This window comes from Homarus americanus, unplaced genomic scaffold (assembly GCF_018991925.1).
Source record: "Homarus americanus isolate GMGI-L3 unplaced genomic scaffold, GMGI_Hamer_2.0 scaffold57980, whole genome shotgun sequence".
In the NCBI taxonomy this organism is placed as follows: Eukaryota; Metazoa; Arthropoda; class Malacostraca; order Decapoda; family Nephropidae; genus Homarus; species Homarus americanus.
Window position 1 is genome coordinate 16,355,736 of NW_024716703.1, and position 21,627 is coordinate 16,377,362.

The window sequence follows — 21,627 nt, forward strand, 5'->3', positions numbered from 1 at the left end:
GTGTTGAGGAATGGGAACTGAGTGTAATAATAATAAATGGAGAGAAGAGTCCTTCTGTTTACTTGGCAGCCGTATATCTCTCTACAAACAGTAACAAAAGAACAAACTTATGTTTTTTCAGTGATTTTGATGAGTTTCGAATGATTCGGACCTTCATTACCATTGGAAATCACTCATTTTGGGGAGGGGATAGAAGGGGCGATATCTCAGAAACAAGTGATTCCCTATGGAAATGAAGGCCAGAATCATTCAATACTCATCAAAACCATCAGAAAAACATAATTTTGTTATCCTAGTGGAGTGGGGCAATTAAAAACAAATTTACCGGTACCATCATTTCTGGTGCAAATCTCAGAATCTAGAGATTTGTTATAAAAATTCAATGTAAAAAGTTGTAGTGGCTCCTCTCCCCTACAACTTCCAACTGAGCTCCGGCCGCACGCCAACCAGCCAATCAGCGTACAGCCAGCTACGCCGAGAGACTAGGTCTATGCAGAGGACGTAGGGGTACGATCGCCGACCTAGTCTCGACCATCAACCTCCAGTTCAGGATCAGAGCGTTTCACAGCTTACGCTTGAGCCGCTGTGATTGGTCCTCTCGCTACGCGCACCCCAAATCCTGATCCTGGTAAATTGTATAAATACGGCCACGCCTGCCCAGGGAGGACATTCTACACTCAGCTACTGGACCAGCAACATCTCTCTCAGCTCCTCACCTAGTCACTCCTAAGCACTGCGCTGTACAAACAATATATATACAGAAAGCGCATCGTGAGTTTCTATCCAACCTCATTCCTGAGTGAAGATATCTACATGTACGTACGTTTGTGTGCCCATACAAAGAGATAATAGACAACTAAAGAGAATTGACAACTGGCCACATACAGTATGCTACATTGGTGACCCCTGGAGCCGTGAATACCACACTCCTTTCTGCTGCCTTACTACTAGAGCTGAGAAGATCGTCCTGCCTGCTGCCAGCCTAGGCCAACCGCCTACCTGCACCACCCACTACTCCACAACGACACCATCTCACGACCGTAAGGTTTATAACGCATTAGTCTGTTCTCCCTACTGGCGGTGTGAGTGACCCACATCACAGCTGGAGAGCAACTAGTGTGCGATATTCCAAACGTGGTTTGAGCTCTTTTGCCTATTCTCCTATTTTTCTTTTGTTTTTTTAATTCTGGCCGAAGGACCTGCACCCTAAAAAAGTGTATTCGTCCCGAAGTCCCCCCCGCAAGTGTTCACCTCCCTCCCAGGAGATTGTGAACACGGAAGGGGGTCGGAACAAGCACCCATCCCTCATCCTTCCCTAACAGGTGCGATATACTCCCGCAAGAATGGACGGACGGATCTCTCTACCAACCTTCAACCACAACGTAGAGGACTGGTTAGTTCATGTCGAAGCAGCTCTCATCGGCTCTACAGCTACAGACGGGCAAAAGGACGGCGCCCTGCTCTGCTCCTTGCCCACTGAAGTCGCCACACAAGTCTCACAGACCATCTCCAACCCTCCAGAGAACAACAAATTCGCCACTCTGCGGGATGCCTTAAAAACGCATTACCAACGGACCCGCTCCAATCTCCTGCAGAACCTATTTTCCATCTCCCTTGGAAACTCAACTCCGGGATTTCTCTGGGAAGAGATGTGCAGGGTGAACTCCCGGTACACAGACAGACTTCCTGACTCTATCCTGCGCCAGCTTCACGCACAAAAGCTACCCACAGAAGTACGCAACATCCTGTCCGCAGTAGATTACTCTACGACACCAGAAATATATGCAACCGCGGCAGACAGAATTTTCAACGAGTGCGCTGCTGCACCCCTTGCTGCCACGGTCACACCAGTACCTACCACCGAACTTGTAAGCCAGGTCAACACCCCTCAGCCGAGCAATACCTCACAAGATATCAAGGACCTGTTACAAACCTTGAACCGCAGGATGGACACCATTGAGCAGTTCTGCTCCTCCTTACCCGCTGCTGTGCCAGTTCCTGACTCACGCACCACGCCCTACAAGTTCCGACGCACAGCAGCCAGCCCCCAGCACAACAAATATACCCTCTGCTGGTATCACCAGACTTTCGGCCGCAATGCTCGAAACTGTGAGCCCTATTGCACCTATTCGGGAAACGGCAACACCGGAGGCTGGTAGACGCCTCAGCCTCTGTCCCTTCAGGCGTCTCATTACTGCACGTCACCGACCGCACCTCTGGCAAGAAGTTCCTCATCGACACAGGTTCATCGGTCAGCCTCATCCCTCCCTCACTACAAGACAAGTCAAAGCAACCCTCTTATGACCTGTTCGCTGCCAACGGTACCCCCATCGCCTCCTACGGCGTACTCACCCTCGCCTTAGACCTCGGTCTGCCCAAGACTCTGCGTTGGTTATTCGTGATAGCAGACGTGTCTCAACCCATCCTTGGTTTCGACTTCCTCACCTTCCACAAGCTCGGCGTCAAACCAAGTCATCTATGCCTCATCCATGAGCCTACAGCACGCAAGATCCAGGGTTCTCGTGCCAGACACACCGACACTATCACCTGTCTTGCGCCTTCCAACGAGTTCTCCTCCCTGCTCGACGAATTCAAGGAGCTTTTCTCACCCCGAGTCTCCCTACCCCCACCACCTACATCGGGAATTTTCCACCACATCGAAACCAAAGGACCACCAGTCTTTTCACGCCCTCGCCGCCTGCGCCCTGAGCTCCTGAACACAGCCAAAGTAGAATTCAACAAACTACTGCAAGACGGCATCATTCGCCCTTCAAGGAGTCCCTGGGCATCGCCTCTTCACATGGTTCCCAAGCAAACACCCGGCGAGTGGAGGGTGTGTGGCGACTACAGAGCCCTGAATCTCGTCACCAAACCTGACAGGTACCCTATTCCGCATGTCCAGGACTTTCACCACAAACTTCATGGCAAGACTATCTTCTCGAAGATCGACTTGGAGCGTGCCTTCCACCAGATCCCAGTAGCACCGGCAGATACCCAGAAGACAGCCATCACCACTCCGTTTGGACTCTTCGAGTACACTTTCATGAGTTTTGGCTTACGCAATGCAGCACAGACTTTCCAGAGGTACATGGACCATATGCTTCGCGACCTCGACTTTGTCACCGTCTACATTGACGACATCCTCGTCGCATCTTCGACGCCTGCCGAGCACCGCCACCACCTACAACTCCTTCTCCAACGCCTGCAGAACAACAACATGAAAGTTCATCCTGCTAAGTGCGTCTTTGGAACCTCGGCCATCGATTTCCTCGGTCACAGAGTCTCGCCCAGTGGCATACAACCCCTACCACAGAAGATAACTGCGATTAGGGAGTTCCCCAAACCTGAAACGGCGAAGAAACTCCGAGAATTCCTGGGTTTAGTCAACTACTACCACCGCTTCATTGACAAAGCTGCCACCGTCCTAGCCCCCCTACACGACCTTCTCAAGGGACGCCCAAAGAAGTCTCACAAGTCTCTCGTGTGGACTCAAGAGGCTGCCACGGCATTCACCACTATCAAACAGCACATTACACGCCTCACCCTCCTGGCCCACCCCGCACCTAACGCCCGGACCACTCTCACAACAGACGCTTCTTCTACTGCAGTGGGCGCCGTCTTACAGCAGGAGATCAACGGAATTCTCATGCCCGTTGCTTTCTTCTCACAACGGCTTCAACCACCACACCTCAAGTACAGCGCCTTTGATCGAGAACTCCTGGCCATATACCTGGCTGTCAAACATTTCCAGCACTTCCTCGAGGCCCGTCAGTTCACCATCTTCACTGATCACAAGCCCCTCGTCCACGCCTTCGCTTCAGCTTCCCAGTCACATACACCTCGTGTCCTGCGCCACTTGGCTTACATCTCAGAGTTCTCCAGCGACGTCCAACACATTAAAGGCAGCCACAACGAGATCGCCGACGCCCTCTCTCGTTGTATATCCAACATTCTTCCCTCATCTCCACCCATTGATTATGGGCAGCTAGCCGCGGCTCAAGAGAAGGACGAAGACCTGGCAGCATACAAGACATCCCCCTCAAGCCTCACACTCCAAGAACTCCCTGTTCCTGGCACAAAGATAAAATTGTGGTGCGACGTATCCTGTGGCCAGCCTAGACCGTTCGTGCCTCACGTCCACCGCCGCGCTGTTTTCGACCGCATCCATGGTCTCAGCCACCCGGGTGTGCGGGCCTCCCAGCGCCTCCTCACGCAACGTGTCGTCTGGCCCGGCATCAAGTCTGATACTAAGAAATGGGCTGCCCAGTGCCTGGCCTGCCAGTCCTCCAAAATACATCGTCACATACGGGCCCCCTTACAAACCTTCCCTATTCCCAAAGGACGTTTTCAAGTAGTACACCTCGACATCGTGGGACCTCTACCATCATCCTACGGTAGCACCTACATCTTCACCTGCATCGACCGTTTCACCAGGTGGACAGAAGCAATTCCCATGCCCAATGCTACAGCAGAGACTACTGTCCGCGCCTTCATGTCCGGTTGGGTTTCCCGTTTTGGCCCCCCCGCAACCGTAATCACTGACCGAGGAGTACAGTTTGAGTCACAACTCTGGCAGCACCTCCTACAGTTCCTCGGCACGTCTAGACAACGCACTACAGCATACCACCCTCAAGCCAACGGCATGGTAGAGCGTTTTCACCGGCAGCTGAAGGACGCACTCAAGGCACAGCACGACCCTTACAGCTGGACTGATGCGCTTCCCTTAGTGCTCCTCGGCATCCGTGCGTCACACAAGGAGGATATGGACTGTAGCCCAGCAGATCTTACACTAGGCGAGCCCCTTCGGCTACCCGGGGATTTCTCACTCCCTCCTGACCCTCACCAAACCACTCCAGCCGTTCGTCACGACTTACTCCAAAAGCTACGACAAGCAGTTTCTGCATTCAGAGCTACTGCTCCACGCCAGCCTCCTCGGCGCCCTGAACACATCCCTCCTGCACTACTCACAGCCGAGTATGTTTTCGTCAGGCGTGATGCTCATCGCAACCCATTACAACGCCCCTACGATGGACCCTTCCAGGTGGTTACCCGTTCAGCAAAGTTCCTGACGATTATCCGGAATGGCAGACATGACACCGTCAGCATAGACCGAGTCAAACCGGCCACCTTACCCGTCGGGCCCCCAGCCCAGCAGCACCATCAACAAACTACGCCTGCACCAGTCTACCCGCAGTTACCACCGGCAGCAACACCACGCCCACGACATTTCTGGGCACCCTCTTTTCACCCTCATGTACACCCTGTTCCTGCTGTAGAACCTGCTCCTGTCATAGACCCTCTTCCTATCATAGAACCTGAACCTATAATAGACCTCCCTCATGTCATAGAACCTGCTCCTGCCATGGACCCTCCTCCTGACATAGAACCTGCACCTATCATAGAACCTGTACCTATCATAGACCCTCCTCCTGTCATAGAACCTGAACCTGTAATAGACCTCCCTCCTGTCATAGAACCTGCTCCTGCCATGGACCCTCCTCCTGACATACAACCTGCACCTATCATAGAACCTGCTCCTGCCATGGACCCTCCTCCTGACGCAGCCCCTGCAGCAGCAGGAGCACAACAACCATTGCTTGTACAACCTCCTCTAATCCCAAACCCTCTTTCTCCTCCTAATTCTCCCACAGGTTTTGTGTCACTGGAGGGAGTTGTTACACGTAGCGGCCGAGTCGTACATACACCTGCCCGGTATGTGTTATGTGTGGGACACAACCCGGACAACATCCAGCCTCCCGCCGCGCCGGGAGGGGAGGGGGAGTATTGTAGTGGCTCCTCTCCCCTACAACTTCCAACTGAGCTCCGGCCGCACGCCGACCAGCCAATCAGCGTACAGCCAGCTACGCCGAGAGACTAGGTCTATGCAGAGGACGTAGGGGTACGATCGCCGACCTAGTCTCGACCATCAACCTCCAGTTCAGGATCAGAGCGTTTCACACCTTACGCTTGAGCCGCTGTGATTGGTCCTCTCGCTACGCGCACCCCAAATCCTGATCCTGGTAAATTGTATAAATACGGCCACGCCTGCCCAGGGAGGACATTCTACACTCAGCTACTGGACCAGCAACATCTCTCACAGCTCCTCACCTAGTCACTCCTAAGCACTGCGCTGTACAAACAATATATATACAGAAAGCGCATTGTGAGTTTCTATCCAACCTCATTCCTGAGTGAAGATATCTACATGTACGTACGTTTGTGTGCCCATACAAAGAGATAAATACAAAGAGATAATAGACAACTAAAGAGAATTGACAACTGGCCACATACAGTACGCTACAAAGTGTTCATAACACTTGAAAAACCATTAGAAAACAGTTTTGAATCTAATCTGGCCAACCAACCTAACCTAACTGGTACTTTTATAATTTCGGTCATGAGAGCAATGTTTAAGATTTTAAGTTTTGGAAAAAGTAGCTTTGATAATTCTAAGACACTTTTCTTCTATAGCATTTCTTCCACTCAAGATTACTTTCAGAGAAAATTGCAATAAATTGTTGGAAAATCATTGTATTTTTTCTGTTTTTGTTTACATTAACACCATCTGAGAGCTTTTGTGTGCTCATTTGTTGGTTAGAGTGCTGTATTCTGCATGTTCTAGAGTCTGACACATGCTCAGTTGTTCTTTGGATGTTGATACGTGGGTATGATTTTGGATCAACCAATCACAGCTCGGTATAGGCTTGAATTTCAATTTAGTTACATGATATCTTCATTATGCATTGGCTGTGATGTTAATTATTTCCAAGCCATCACCAGATTTCAAGTAGAATATTACAGTAAGGACAGAGAAGCATGGAAATTTCTCTGCCAACACGGTGCTTTGCCAACTGATGTAACCAGCTATAAGGCTGAAAAACATTGTCTGTGGAGGGATCTCAAGGAGTGGTTGAAGTGACCTGGCAACAAGTCCACCTCCTTCAAGCAGTACTTGGCGTGCTACATGTTTATTACGCAGTTCAGCGAGAACAAGCTTCTACATCAGTTCATCATCACTGCCAGCAAGGTCTACCCCCGCAGTCGGAGAAACGGGGGCCAGTGCGACCTTGGATGACGAGGAGGACCCCGATGACCCCAACTCCGGGTCTTCTAAGTCTAATTACGGTAAGCACACAGGTGGATAGGTTAGGTCTAGGGTTAGGTTTAGGGCAGATTAGGTTAAATTCGGTTAGGTTAGGGTGGGTTTTGGGTTATTCAGACCTTCATTTCTATTGCAAATTACTTTTTTTTTGTGCTTTTCCCTCACCCAAAACCCCTGGTTTCCACTGGGGTCCCCCATTATCGTTGGTTAAGGGGAGAAAGTATCTAAAAAATAGTGATTAGTTGTAGAAATGAAGGTAAGATTCGTTCATAATACATCAAAACCCATAAGAAAAACACAATTTCAACTTCCAACAATTTAGAAAAAATACGATGATTTTCTTTCTTTTGCGATTTTCTCTGAAAGTAATCATGAATGGAAGAAATGCTATTGAAGAAAAGTGTCTTAGATTGTCTGTACTGTACAATTGATTCCATAACTTAAAATCCTAAAAATAGCTGAATGACCGAAACGAACATTTTACTAAACCTAACCAGGGGGGATGGGCATGCCTCAACAATCGTTTTAGGCTTTGATTGTACCACCACCTATGAATATACATAATAAAATAATAAAATGCTAAATATTTCGCTTATACGTAATTAACGCCAGAACTGCCGTTGAAGAAAAGTCGGTAAATTTGCATAAGCGCACCCCACTCTGTTGGAAAGTCAAAAATATATTTTTCTAGTGTATTTGTGTGTGTTTAGACCGAATATGACCTTCATTTACGTCGGAAATTGGCCGGTTGTTTCTTATCAATTTGTTTTTGTGGGACGTTTTCCAAAAAATAATCATGGCTAAGAGAATAAAAAATACACCAAAAAACACTAGAAAAACAAAAACCAAACCTAACCTAACTGACTCTCACCATATGATGGAATCACCTATTTTTTACCTTATTGCCGTCTCTTCTTTGTCTTTAGGATATGGGACGAGTTAGGACAAAACCACATATGTTGGTTTTTGCGATATTTACATTCAGTCTTGCACTTATGACACTTTACTGAGGTCAGGAGAACACCACGCGATCGAAAAAATGCAACAGTTTCTTCGTTTTTCCCCAAAACTCGCAATCAGCTCCACATAATTTAAGTGACACCCATCACAGACTGCCATGGTCGGAAATGAATATGAATTTTGAAATATAAAAGACCCAAAATAAAAATCGATTTTGATTGGGCCAAAAATACTGCAAATTAAACCAAAATTCATTTTAATTGGTTGCAAAAAAAAACGCTTTTGATTGGCCGCATGACGTGTACGGGAAGGCATGAGGGTGATAATTTATGAAGGAGACCCTCAGTGTGGGGGGTGAGGTAGGCGATAATGGCGGAAGATTATTGGAAGAAATTGAGAAAATCTGGGATACGCTACCTCCGTTATTATACATTTGCGACAGTAATGTAATAGAAGAAAATTATCTTATAATTAGACGTCTTATTCGAATATGATAATAGACTAGGGATAGGAATGTGGGGTGCGAAAATGCAATAATACCGAAACGTCTAAGAATTATCAAAAGTATTGATTGTAACTATAACATTCCCGAGATTCGCTTACTGGCAACAAGTGAAATAACACCAAAACGAAGGTCAAAATCATCCCACACATCAAAAACCATCGGAAAAAACATAAATTCAACTATCCAAATAGATGGATGACCGAAACGATAATTTTACCTTTTTATTAGTGGTATGTCCAAGAGGTGTACTGCATCACTCCTCACCCTGCGACTTATTTTTCTAGAACATAAATAATTTTATTAAACTGAAGTCACATCTCTAAAGACCGACATGGACGGCTGATGCATAACTAATGTTGATATATTACCAGAAAGGGAAACGTTAAGCCATTCATGGGTCAATTATTATTAATGTAGAAGATAAAAAGTAAAATAATATAATTTTTTATGTCTAGTAAAGGTCAGTTACGGTTGGGTTATGTCATCTGGTAAATAGATGATGCAAATATTTTTTTCGTGGCTATTAGTTAACATGAGAGACTGAGAGGTACAGACGACACGGCTCAGCCACTGACAGTAGCGGTGAGAGCAGCGTCAGGAGGGTCGCTCAGGGGGTTAATACATCAGTTTTAAATTCTGCTTTGTTAAAATAGAATGGCAGTGTTAAATTACCTCAGAACTGCTTTGATACATCATAAGCACACGGTAAATAGAATATTAAGAATTGTTATGTTGTTATAGGTGTACCCTGAGTTAAGTGTCTTGTTAAGCATTATCAGTCAAGTACCCGCATAGAAGCTGCAGATGTTACGCAAACATTACAAAATGTATTTTCTTGTAAACACTTAAACGTCAGCTTGCTCACACTGGTGTTTTGTAAAAGTGACAGCTTTGGGTTGTGTTAATTATGGTTTTACTAGTACAGTATTTGAATTGTTCAATTAGTACAGCATTGGGAATGTTTGTTTGGCAGATGTTACAGATATCATTCCCAGTTGGAGTTGAAACTGCAATAATACCTGCATCTACACCTTTACTCATTTTAATTTTACATAGTGTCTATTAAGCCTGGTCTGACGGTAAAGTAGGTCGAGTGCTATTGATTTGGGTCACCTGGTTCACACACGCCTGTCCTTGTGGCATGTCAGGTCAGTCACCGGTCCGACTAATTACCCAAATGTACCCAAATATAGCCGCAATGAAGTCAAATAATGGTCCTACATGAATAAATCGGACTGCTAATCACTTCTCGACTAGTATTTGGTGTCAGAAAGTCACAAAAAATTGGAAAACTTACTTTAATCTGAGTTAATAGATCGCGTGCATGTACCGACGAAGCGAGGAATTACCCAAATGTAGCCAAATGTAGCCGCAATGAAGTCAAATGATGGTCGTACAAGCGTAATTCGGGCTGTGAATCACTTCTCAATTATTATTTGGTGTCATAAAGTCAAAAAAAATTTATGAACTTAATTTAATCTGAGTTGTGTTAGGTTAGATTAGATTAGATTAGATTAGATTAGGTACATGCACTTGATCTATTAACTCAGATTAAATGAAGTTTACCAATTTTTTGTGACTTCGTGACGCCAAATACTAGTCGAGAAGTGATTAGCAGTCCGAGTTATTCATGTAGGACCATTATTTGACTTCATTGCGGCTATATTTGGGTACATTTGGGTCCATTTGGGTAATTAGTCGGACCCCAGGTCACTTCCTGTCCTGACCCGACTCGGGGTTAGGTACTGACTATATCATTGATAGAAACAATAAACAACTCGCCTGTTTACAACTGAAGGCGGCTATTTTACCAGGTTACCCGGCTCAGAAACACTTCTGTAATTTTAATGATCATAATATTTCATGTGGTTATCATATTTGTTTTTAAGTTATTTATGGATGTGGAATTTATTACTTACGAAGGTAACTCATTCTGTGCATCAGTAATCTGATCCCACTATAGCTTTCGGTCTACAAAGATATTGTAGCATTGGCTATGTAGGAGATCTCGCACTAAGGGCCAATTGCAAGAACAGTTGTTGGGTGTACAACGCCATTTACGATGACCTTCTTGCCCTGGTCTTTTTACAGCAATATCGCCTTTAACGCATGGAATTCTGCACTTTTCGAAGCTTTGGAGGAGTCTCGAAACAAGTATCCTGGTGGGAATTATTAGCTAGTGCTGTACTCAAAATATTGAAACTTCGAGATCTCTCCAGAGCTTCAAAAGGGTGGTATAACTGAAACAAGATCAGGGCAAGAAGGTCATCGTAAATGGAGTCGTACACCCAACCACTGTTCTTACAATTGGCCCTAAGGATGGAGGTGAAAAGGGAAACTCACAATAATGGCGTTTGCTATAAATATATTATATGTATAAATGCAGTGCTAGGGAGTTGCTGTGTGGTGAGGAGCTTGTTGAGAGGAGGTCTTGTCTGTTTGAGAGCATTGAGTAAAATAATCTTCACGGCGAGGCTGGGGATATTTATATGAGTCCTCCGGAAGTGAACGGCGCTGCTGATTGGCTGAGGTCTAAGGCGAAAACTGGCCAATCACCGCGCAGTCTGAAAGGTAGGCTTAGTCTGAAGAACTCCGTGGGGTCGGCTGGTCAGCGACAAAACGGCAGTTGGCAGTTGTAGGGGAAAGTATCCACTACAATACTCCCCCTCCTCTCTAGGCGGTGCAGGAGACTTGTTGGCAGGGTTGTATCCCACATGTGAGATAACGGGCGGGGGTGTGAACCACTCGGCCGCTACGCGTGACGACTCCGCCTAGTGACACGAGATCTGTGGGAGAAGAAGGGGTGTAGATAAGAGAAGGTTGAACAGGTGAGGAATGTGGTACTGATCTCACGGCAGGTGCAAAATCCTCAGGGCCGCCGGGTGGGGTGTCTGGTCCATAGGGCCGAATGCAGGATCCTCATCAGGAGCAGTAGGTTGTGACGGACAGCAGGTGTGAAGTGGTCGAGGTCAGGAGTAGGTGAGAAGTCCCCGGGTAGGCGAAGGGGCTCGCCTAGGGTGAGATCTGCTGGGCTGCAGTCCATGTTGTCTTTGTGTGATGCGCTTATGCCAAGGAGCACTAAGGGTAGAGCATCCGTCCAGCTGTAGGGGTCGTGCTGTGCCTTGATGGCTTCCTTCAGCTGACGCTGAAACTGCTCTACCATGCCGTTTAATTGAGGGTGGTAAGCAGTAGTGCAGTGCCTGGAAATTCCAAGGAACTGCAGGAGACTATGCCAGAGTTGTGACTCAAACTGGACTCCTCAGTCAGTGATGACAGTCGTGGGAGGACCGAAACGGGAGACCCAACCAGAGAGGAAGGCGCGAACGGCTGACTCTGTTGCAGCATTAGGCATGGGAATGGCTTCTGTCCACCTGGTGAAACGGTCAATGCAGGTGAAGATGTAGGTGTTGCCGCAGGATGATGGAAGAGGTCCCACGATGTCGAGGTGCTCTACCTGGAAGCGTCCTTTGGGCACAGGGAAGGTTTCTAAAGGAGCCCGTGTGTGTCAATGTATCTTAGAGAACTGGCAGGCCAGGCACTGGGTAGCCCATTTCCGAGTATCAGCCTCGATAACAGGCCAGACGACACGTTGCGTGAGAAGGAGCTGGGAGGCCCGTACACCTGGGTGGCTGAGACCATGGATGCGGTCGAAGATGGCACGGCGGTGGATGTGAGGCACGAACGGTCTAGGCTGCCCGCAGGACATGTCGCACCACAACTTGATGTTCGTGCCTGGAACGGGGAGTTCTTGGAGGGCGAGACCTGAGGGAGATGTCTTGTATGCTGCAAGGTCCTCGCCTTAGCATTCTTCCCTCATCTCCACCCAGGGATGAATGCTGGATATACAATGAGAGAGGGTGTTGGCGATCCCGTTGTGGCTGCTCTTGATGTGTTGGATGTCGCTGGTGAACTCCGAGATGTAAGCCACCTGGCAAAGAACACGAAGTGTATGTGTCTGGGAGGCTGAAGCGAAGGCGTAGACGTGGGGCTTGTGATCAGTGAAGATGGTGAACTGACAGGCCTCGAGGAAGTGCTGGAAATGCTTGACAACAAGATATATGGCCAGGAGCTCTCAATCGAAGGTGCTGTACTTGAGTTGAGGTTGTTGAAGCCGCTGTGATAAGAAGGCAGTGGGCATGAGAGTTCCGTTGATCTGTTGTAAGACGGCGCCCACGGCAGTAGAAGAAGCGTCTGTTGTGAGAGTGGTCCGGGCATTGGGGGCAGGGCGAGCCAGCAGGGTAAGGAGTGTGATGTGCTGCTTGATAGTGATGAATGCTGTAAAAGCCTCTTGAGTGCATATGAGAGGCTTGTGAGACGTCTTAGGGAGTCCCTTGAGAAGATGGTGGAGAGGAGCGAGGATGTTAGCAGCCTGGGCAATAAAGCGGTGGTAGTAGTTGACTAAACCTAGGAATTCTCGGAACTTTTTCACTGTTTCAGGTTTGGGGAACTCCTTGATGGCAGTTACCTTCTGTGATAGGGGTTGGATGCTGCTCGACCAGACTCTGTGACCGAGGAAGTCGATGGAGGAGGCTCCGAAGACGCACTTGGCGGGATGAACTTTTGTGTTGTTGTTCTGCAGGCGTTGGAGAAGGAGCTGTAGGTGGTGATGATGCTTGGCAGGCGTTGGAGATGTGACGAGAATGTCGTCTATGTAGACAGTGACAAAGTCGAAGTCGTGAAGCATGTGGTCCATGTTACTGACAAGAAAGTGAAACTAATTTATGGCTCTAATTCACTAGTCACCTAGTTCCAGACATACGATAGGACATGATGATGAATCCTTCATTTCAGGAAATTATTAAATTATTAGCCAGGCTTATTGATAATTTCAAGATCATGATGGCATTGTTGAATTTCAGCTCATGATGGAGGTTTTGAAGGGTCATGGACTTAGATATGCATCATTACTACACCAAGAGGCATACATTGGAGGTAAATGGGTGTCTGCAGCGAGTGGCAAGCTGTTTCCCGTCACTAATCCAGCCAATAGCAAGGTTTGTGTTTTATATATGAAGCAAGAGTTTATGCTGTCGTGGTTAAACCATCTCTACCTGCCTGTACACGAAACTTTTCCAATACTGTACTTTCAGTACCTAGGGTTTCCTGTCTTTCAGTGTCACATTGCACATCAACCTCACCATTCTTATAGCAGCTTGCACAAGCCTGTGTATGTCATCTTTAACCATTAATGTTTCATTGCTATACTGTATAACATCACATTTCCTTCACCAGTTTCACGTTTCTTTCCTTTCACTTGGAGGGAAAGTCCTCTAGTCGTCAATAAAAGCAGCAACTCCCTAAACTTCCTCCAGCCACTTCTGATTTATGCAACTGAGCTAGCTTCAGCACACCCTCCAGCGCTGATCATATCACCTAGATACCAAACTCATTGACACAGTCCAGGAATATATCTAATGTTGAGTTTCTGCAGCCTTGCTAGACCATGTAATGTGGTTACCTGTGCATACAGGACATTCAAAGTCAGCAACATCCTTGGTATAAATAAAACATACTGTATTGCATATAATTTTAGTCATGATACCTGTAGTTGTAAGATATGCACAAATAATACAGTATTGGTGAAATTACAGTACAGTAGTACCCCGCTTAACGCGGTCAATAAAACCCACAGGGTACCGTGTGTTAAGTGAAAACTGCGCTAAGTGAACAACAGAACATATGAGATTAATTCCAATAGAAACTGGCCCGACCCCCAAACTCCACTTTTCCCACACAATACCTATGTTCTAGAAAAATAACATCTTAATTTTATGATGGTACATGCACACAATTAATACTTAAGAGAAATAGAGAAATACAGTCGCCAAGTTAATGTTCATTCAAATAATGGACTCAACTCCTCCCCCTCTTCTCACACTACACTGCTGGCTCTTCCCTCTGAGAAATTTTGGGGAAAACCACTAAATTTTAATAAATAATACCTCAAACTAAAGTTAGGATAATATAATTGACATTGCTGATTCTTGTAAGACTAGGAATATTTTGAATATAAATGTCATATATTTTGCACAAAAGATAACATATTTACTCAGAGTAAACATTACATCTAAAATTTGTATGTCTAATGCAAAATCTATGATGTTTATATTCAAAATGATCACCAAATTGTAAGAATTCCAGCAATGTAAAATTATAGTCTGGCCGGGTAATTTGTATGAATTTTATGAGCTAAAACAAATATCTTCAGTTAAACAAAAAATATTCTTCACTACACTCATCTGTCAATCAAAGTACCCCACCTTGCCTCCCCTCTTCCAACCACGGGTCCGTCCCAACCTCCCCACCCCACTAATCCTGAGTCATGCCGAGGACCAACTACCCACATCATGGACCAGCAGTATGTTGTAATATCAAACCAGGGACAGCCTGATGCCTGGCCCCATATCACTAACCAGCTGCCCATGTAAACCTTTGGAGAGGATGGTTCTGGCAGACTTTATATAGAATCAGAGAACACATGTCTCCTAACATAATGGCTTCACCCATGGTAAAGGGTGTACATAATTGCATCACCCTAACTGTGCATGGTGATGAAAGGCGACTAGCACCATATTTTTGACCTAAAAGTTGCATTTGATATTGCCAATAGGCAACTGATAGATAAATTTAGCCAAAATGGATATAGAGGTAGGGTTATTGTTACTTGGCTAAGTGTTACCAACCAACAGGAAGGGCTGTGGTTGCACTGCTCAGGGTTACAAAAAAGTGAAGCTAAAGATAAAAAATTTGGTACCTCAAGGTGAGTACTTTAGCCCCACTTTGTTCAATGTTCTTATGAATGCATTACAATTTGTAATACCAGATAACCCCAGCACAGTCCTCAATCAGCTATGCTGATGATATTCTTATACATACTAAAAACTCATCGCGGAAATGCAAACCACCTGAACCATGTATACGCAGCCTGTGAACACTTCGTCTTTATTATTCCACTGACAAACTAAGGTGTTCAACAAACAAGCTGGTAACCAAAAGAACGCCGCCCCGCCAAGCTCAAGATAGGTAACAACACTATTGACTATGTTTTAAATATCTTGGTGTTTCATCCCTTGAAATCTCAATTGCCATACAACAGCTAACCCGCTAATGTACTGACAGACTGAGACCTTAGAAGTGAAGCGGGTACAGCCCGCAAGACTATGGTGCTAATATTAGAATTGTTAAACAATGTACCCACGCTTATATAAGATCTCTGATAGATTACCACGCGAACAGCCCTGGTCTCTTCGCGGACGGGAAAGGCGCTGACAAGCTTGAGAAAATGCAAAATAAAGCCCTCGTGAATTATCCTAGGATGTCCCATGAGCACCAAAAAGTACTTAATATGAGGAAAAAAGAACTAGGTATACCCAGTGTTAAAGATAGAATAACACTGAAGTCAACCTCATGATAGCCCTGAGGCTTGCATGGTGATCCTGATAACATTGTTTCCTTAAAATTGCTAGAAATGTATGAACTATGGACTACTGAGTCTAAATGGATCCAAACTACAGCGCCACACATATGAAGATGTTTTGGACAGACCACCTGCACAAAGTTGAGACACAACAGTTTTTTTTTTTTTTTTTTTTTTTTTTCCTGCCACCCTGACGACAGTTCCCTTGATATCACAATACCTATCGATCCGCCAAAAAATTAATTATATAAAGCATTTATCTCCAACACACTGCCAAATTGAGAGCTCTTGAACACATACACACTCTACAGGACTGATAATATTGGTCACACAGACCATCTGGTACACTGATGGATCTCTAAACACCGCCTGTGGGAGGGCTAAAGTGCATACAGGACTAACCTGACGGGTAATATGCATCTGAGAAAGGAGCAATCAACAACTGGCATCCACTCTACAAACCGAATTAGTTGCAATACTCACAGCTATTAAATTCATTGAAACCACTGTTACTGACAGCTCCTACTATCACTGACTCTTCTCACTACTTGCCCTTGGTACCTACCAGGCTGTTTCTTGTCTCTGAAGCCACACAAATATGCGTGTCTTGTTGACCGGGTGTCAGGTCAAACTGTTAGGATCCCTCTCACATAGGCCTCATAAAACAACAGAGTTGATGCCTCGCTAAAACTCACAAGGCCTAACAAAGACACCTTGAATAATCATTCGGTCAAAAAGAACCCTTAAAACTGTAATTAGGGAAAGAACTTATTACGATGGACTGGCAGACAAGTGCTGAGTACTATCGATCCATAGGGAAATACCATGATGAGATGTATCAAGTGAAACATGTATAGAGTTAGTAACAAGATCAATAGATTACAAGATGTTGTAACCGCTAGATTAAGGTTAGATATATACCTTTACGTATGTTCTCATGATGTAAACAAACTATTGTAAGTGTAATATACATATGGCCACACACTTAAACACTACGCCCGACTGTGTGAAGATAGAACCTTTAGGGACAGGTCCAAGCACACTGTGTGTGAAATGGCACAACACTTCATCTCAATGGCAAGATAGCCGACATATTAAGATTGTATCCCTTCTTTTTTGCACTCTAAAGTAACTATATCAATTTCGCCACAGAACCAACACAAAGAATGCATGAATACCCCACGAATAAATGTGATAACAAAGTGAAAACAGGATGGATAATGCCACCTACCACCAAGATTTGTGAATACAATTTTATGTATAGAACCAACAGTCAAATGAAATATCAGGCAACTCTCAGTGCCATAATATCCCGACCACGGGGTTAATTATTATGACCCTTTGTAAACCCTAATTTGTAATCCTTTTGCGCCACCGCCACAGGGGATTGGCGTGGGGTGCATTAATAAAGTAGTCAGCTGCAAGCGCAAAATCAAAATCAATCCTCTAAGAGATGTTGGGTGAAAAACTAAATTTTAACATTTAGTATTAAATAATACCTCAGAATAAAGTTAGGATAATATAATTGACATTGCTGGATTCCTTGTAAGACCAGGAATATTTTGAATATAAATGTCATATATTTTGCACAAAAGATAACATATTTACTCAAGAGTAAACATTACATCTAAAATTTGTATGTCTAATGCAAAATCTATGATGTTTATATTCAAAAGGATCATCAAATTATAAGAATTCCAGCAATGTAAATCATATTCTGACCGGGTAATTTGTATGAATTTTATGAGCTAAACAGGCAGGCAGGCAGTCAAGCAGGGTGGGGGGTGGGGCTTAATCTAAAAATAGCTCGAGCCGACACGGCGCGATATGTGGAAAAAGATATAGAAATATTTGGCGAGGCACTGTGTATAATGCGAATGTAAGTGGCTAAAAACCGCAGTTGCTGGGTATTACTGTACAGTGAACCTCGCTTACGCGTTTCTACATTTACGCGGTACCCTGCCAGAACCGGAATTTCCACTTTACGTGGTGCATCTACTCATATACGCAGGTGAAGTATAATTTTTTATTTAACTCGTAAAATTCATACAAATTATCCGGCCAGAATATAATTTACATTGCTGGAATTCTTACAATTTGATGATCATTTTGAATGTAAGCATCATAGATTTTTGCATTAGACATACAAATTTTAGATCTAATGCAAGTATTTTGTTTACTCAGAGCAAATATGTTATCTTTTGTGCAAAATATATGAAGTGTATATTCAAAATATTCCTGGTCTTGCAAGGAATCCAGCAATGTCGATTATATTATCCTAACTTTAGTCTGAGGTATTATTTATAACTAAAAATGTAAATATACTGTTATAACCCAATCATTTCTCTGGTAGGGAGGAAAGGTGGGGGTAGGGAGGGAGGGAGGGACCCAGGGTAGCAGGTGGGAAGAGGGGGGGTAGGTGGGGTATTTTGATTGACAGATAGTATTTCGGTAAGTATATTTTGTTTATTTATTGAAGATATTTGTTTTAGCTCATAAAATTCATATAAATTACCGGGCCAGAATATAATTTACATTCCTGGAATTCTTACAATTTGATGATCATTTTGAATATAAATATCATAGATTTTGCATTAGACATACAAATTTTAGATCTACTTAAGTATTTTGTTTACTTTCGAGTAAATATGTTATCTTTGTGCAAAAGTATAGCGACATTTATATTCAAAATATTCCTTGGTCTTACAAGGAACTGGCAAATGTCAATTATATTATCCTAACTTTAGTTTGAGGTATTATTTATTACTACAGTCAACCCTCACTTTACGCGGTCCCACATTCCGCGTTTCCACGTTAACGCGGTGCCCTGCCAGAACCTAACGTGCTCACATTACGCGGTGCGTGAACCCCATTACGCGGAGAGTGTCCGGCGCGACGCTATTTTTAGATTCGCCCCACCCGCCTGCCTGCCTGTGCTCTCGCCTCTCCCTCCTCCTCCCTCTGCCTGGGCAAACCGCGCGGTAAGGTTGCGCAGTATGTGTCTGTTGCGTTATCACTGACATCATATGACGTATCGGACTGTGATTGGCCATGCATCCCTACCCCCCTCTGCTGCTAGCTGTAATTGGCTTAAAGTATTATGACGTGTCCATCCGGGGGAGGGAGGAAAGACGATCCTTGACCTAGCCGCGCCACTTTCATCCCTCCACGCCAGACCGTGTAAACGTGCATCCATTGTTCTCTAAAATGGCTTCCGCTGGACCACCACCCCCAGAGAGAAACCTTTCCTTACTTGGTCCCAGCGGCACTAAGCCAAAGAAGACACGACGTTCCTTAAGCTACGAGGTGAAGTATACCATCATCCAAGAGTTGGAGAAAGGAACAAGGCAGGTTGATTTGGCGAGCCAGCATGGTGTGAATGAATCTACGATTTGAACAATAAAGAAGGATGCAGCCAAGATAAAGGAGCACATGACGATCACAAAGTCTACAGGTGCTTCTATGATCAAGTATTTTCACAACCAGGTGCTTCTCAAGACAGAAAAATTACTTGTGAGGTACTTGGTGCGTCAGGCGCGACGGAACATGGCGGTCGACACGCACTCTGTTATGGAGTACGCACGTGAACTGTACATTTCAGTGGCACGAAAGATGGGAATTACAGAGCCCAAACCCTTTAATGCTTCCTCTGGGTGGTTACAGAGGTTTAAGATCCGGAACAAGATCACCAATATAAACATTGGTGGTGAAGAAGCGAGTGCTGACCGTGCTGCGGCTAGGGAATTTCCTCCGTTTTTATGTGAGATGGAGGAAGGACAGTACAGTGACGACCAGGTGTTTAACATGGACGAATTTGGTCTTTTCTGGAAAAAGCTACCTTCCAAGTCCTTCGTTGTAAAGAATGCCAGCAAGATTCGGGGCCGAAAGATGCAGAAGGAACGCATCACCGTCCTGTTTACCACCAATGCCTCCGGTACCAGTAAGCTCAAGTTATCGGTGATCCACACAGCACGCCTACAAGAGCATGGACATGACCAAGCTAAATGACTATTGCAGTAGCAGTGGACCTTGCCAGAGAAGCTGCGCAGACTGTTACAGTTCCAGGCTTCTCCGAGACCACCAACGACGACATCCTGGAGGTGATAATGGAACCTGATGTGACTACCGAGGAGATGGTAGATGATGATGATGACGACGTCAGTGAAGACATGAATATCGAGAACGATGAAACAGGTATGAAATCTTCACTACCCAGCTGTTGCAGACTATGGAGCCCTACATCAAGGTGTATCACGACAACATCAACACCAGCCGTCAGCAAAGCATAACAGATTTCTTCGCCCGCAACCCACCACAGGCAGCCCAAGCCAGTGATAGTGACAGTGAAGATGACTTTGAGGGATTTGTCAGGGAAGCCCTGACAACTGTAACTGATAGTGATGGTGATGCACCTAGTAATGGTGATTCACCTGAGGGCCAGTAGCCTGCCCTCTGCCTCGGAACCAGCCTCCATCCCCGTACGCTGACCCATCTCTTCTACTAACGTAAGTGTTCCACATAACTTTTAGTTTTCCTAACCTAACCTTTATTTTTCCTATGTTAACCTTTATTTTTCCTAACCTAACCTCATCTATATTACTTGTTTTTTCATACCATCATAAAGTTAAGATAAAATTTTTACTACAACATAGTTGTGTCTCGTCAAAAAGTGGAGTTTGGGGGTCGGCCCGGACTCTATTTCAATTAATCCCATATGTTATGTTATTCACTTTACGCGTTCCTCACTTTCCGCGGGACCCTGCGGGTTACATTAACCGCGTAAAGTGAGGGTTGACTGTACCTTAAAATCTAGTGGTTTTTCCCCCAAACATTTTTCAGAGAGGGAAGAGCCAGGAGTGTGAGAAGAGGGGGAGGGAGTTGAGTCCATTAATTGAATGGACATTAACTTGGCGACTGAATTTCTCTATTTCTCTTAAGTATTAATTGTGTGCATGTACCATCATAAAATTAAGATGTTATTTTTACTAGAACATAGGTATTGTGTTGGAAAAAGTGGAGCTTGGGGGTCAGCCGGTCTCTATTTCATTTAATCCCATATGTTATGTTGTTCACTTTACGCGTTTCGTGCTTTACGCGGGCCTCCGTGGGTTCACCGCATAAAGTGAGGGTTCATTGTACTGGTAGTAACAAAGTCAGTGTTGTGACTCACTGTACTTTGGCAGGAGTGTTGCCAGGCCAAAGGTTGATATATATATGAGAAAAGCATATGTTTTGGCCATCTATATTATATTTCAGCGCAACAGTGCCAAGGATTTTAAAGTAAATTATGTCACTGTAGAGAAAATATATATGTACAGTATTCCACCAAGAAGCATGCCTGCTGCCCAGCAAGCTGACAGGTCCCTGAGGATGCCTTAGGCATAAGCCAATCACAGTGACCTGAGTGTGACATCATAGGCATAACTGGGCTGATTGGCAGGAGACTAGAGTTTTGCACCCAGCCTCAAGTATGCTCGATTTTCAAATGCAGAATGTGTTTGGAAGTGTTTTAAGTGTAGACAAGTGTGTGGGTTGGCAGGTTCAACATGGCGAGATATATACAGTATAAGTGTATCCTTTGGTAAGCTCCCTTTGCACGATGTTATATGTATTGTGAAGCTAGGTAGGAGGGTAGGCTATTGT

The 21,627-nt window shown here is 45.0% G+C and overlaps 2 protein-coding genes across 4 annotated transcripts in view; one reads left to right on the forward strand and one right to left on the reverse strand.

The window, feature by feature from the left end:
- The window catches only part of LOC121858391 (asparagine synthetase domain-containing protein 1-like), a 119,082-nt gene extending 109,946 nt beyond the window's left edge, over window positions 1-9,136 (reverse strand). The window contains exon 1 of the mRNA XM_042354835.1: window positions 8,785-9,136. The gene's annotated coding sequence lies outside the window, so the exon portion shown is untranslated. The remainder of the gene's footprint in view (window positions 1-8,784) is intronic.
- Window positions 9,121-21,627, forward strand: part of LOC121858314 (succinate-semialdehyde dehydrogenase, mitochondrial-like) — a 96,241-nt gene continuing 83,734 nt past the window's right edge. For 2 of the 3 annotated variants that reach the window (XM_042354652.1, XM_042354654.1), the window contains exons 1-2: window positions 9,121-9,272; window positions 13,427-13,561. In XM_042354652.1, the coding sequence (XP_042210586.1) occupies window positions 9,222-9,272; window positions 13,427-13,561 (186 nt within the window). In that variant the 5' untranslated portion in view covers window positions 9,121-9,221. Of the gene's footprint in view, window positions 9,273-13,012; window positions 13,164-13,426; window positions 13,562-21,627 lie in introns of those variants that run through there. The other variant, XM_042354653.1, reaches the window with a different exon arrangement.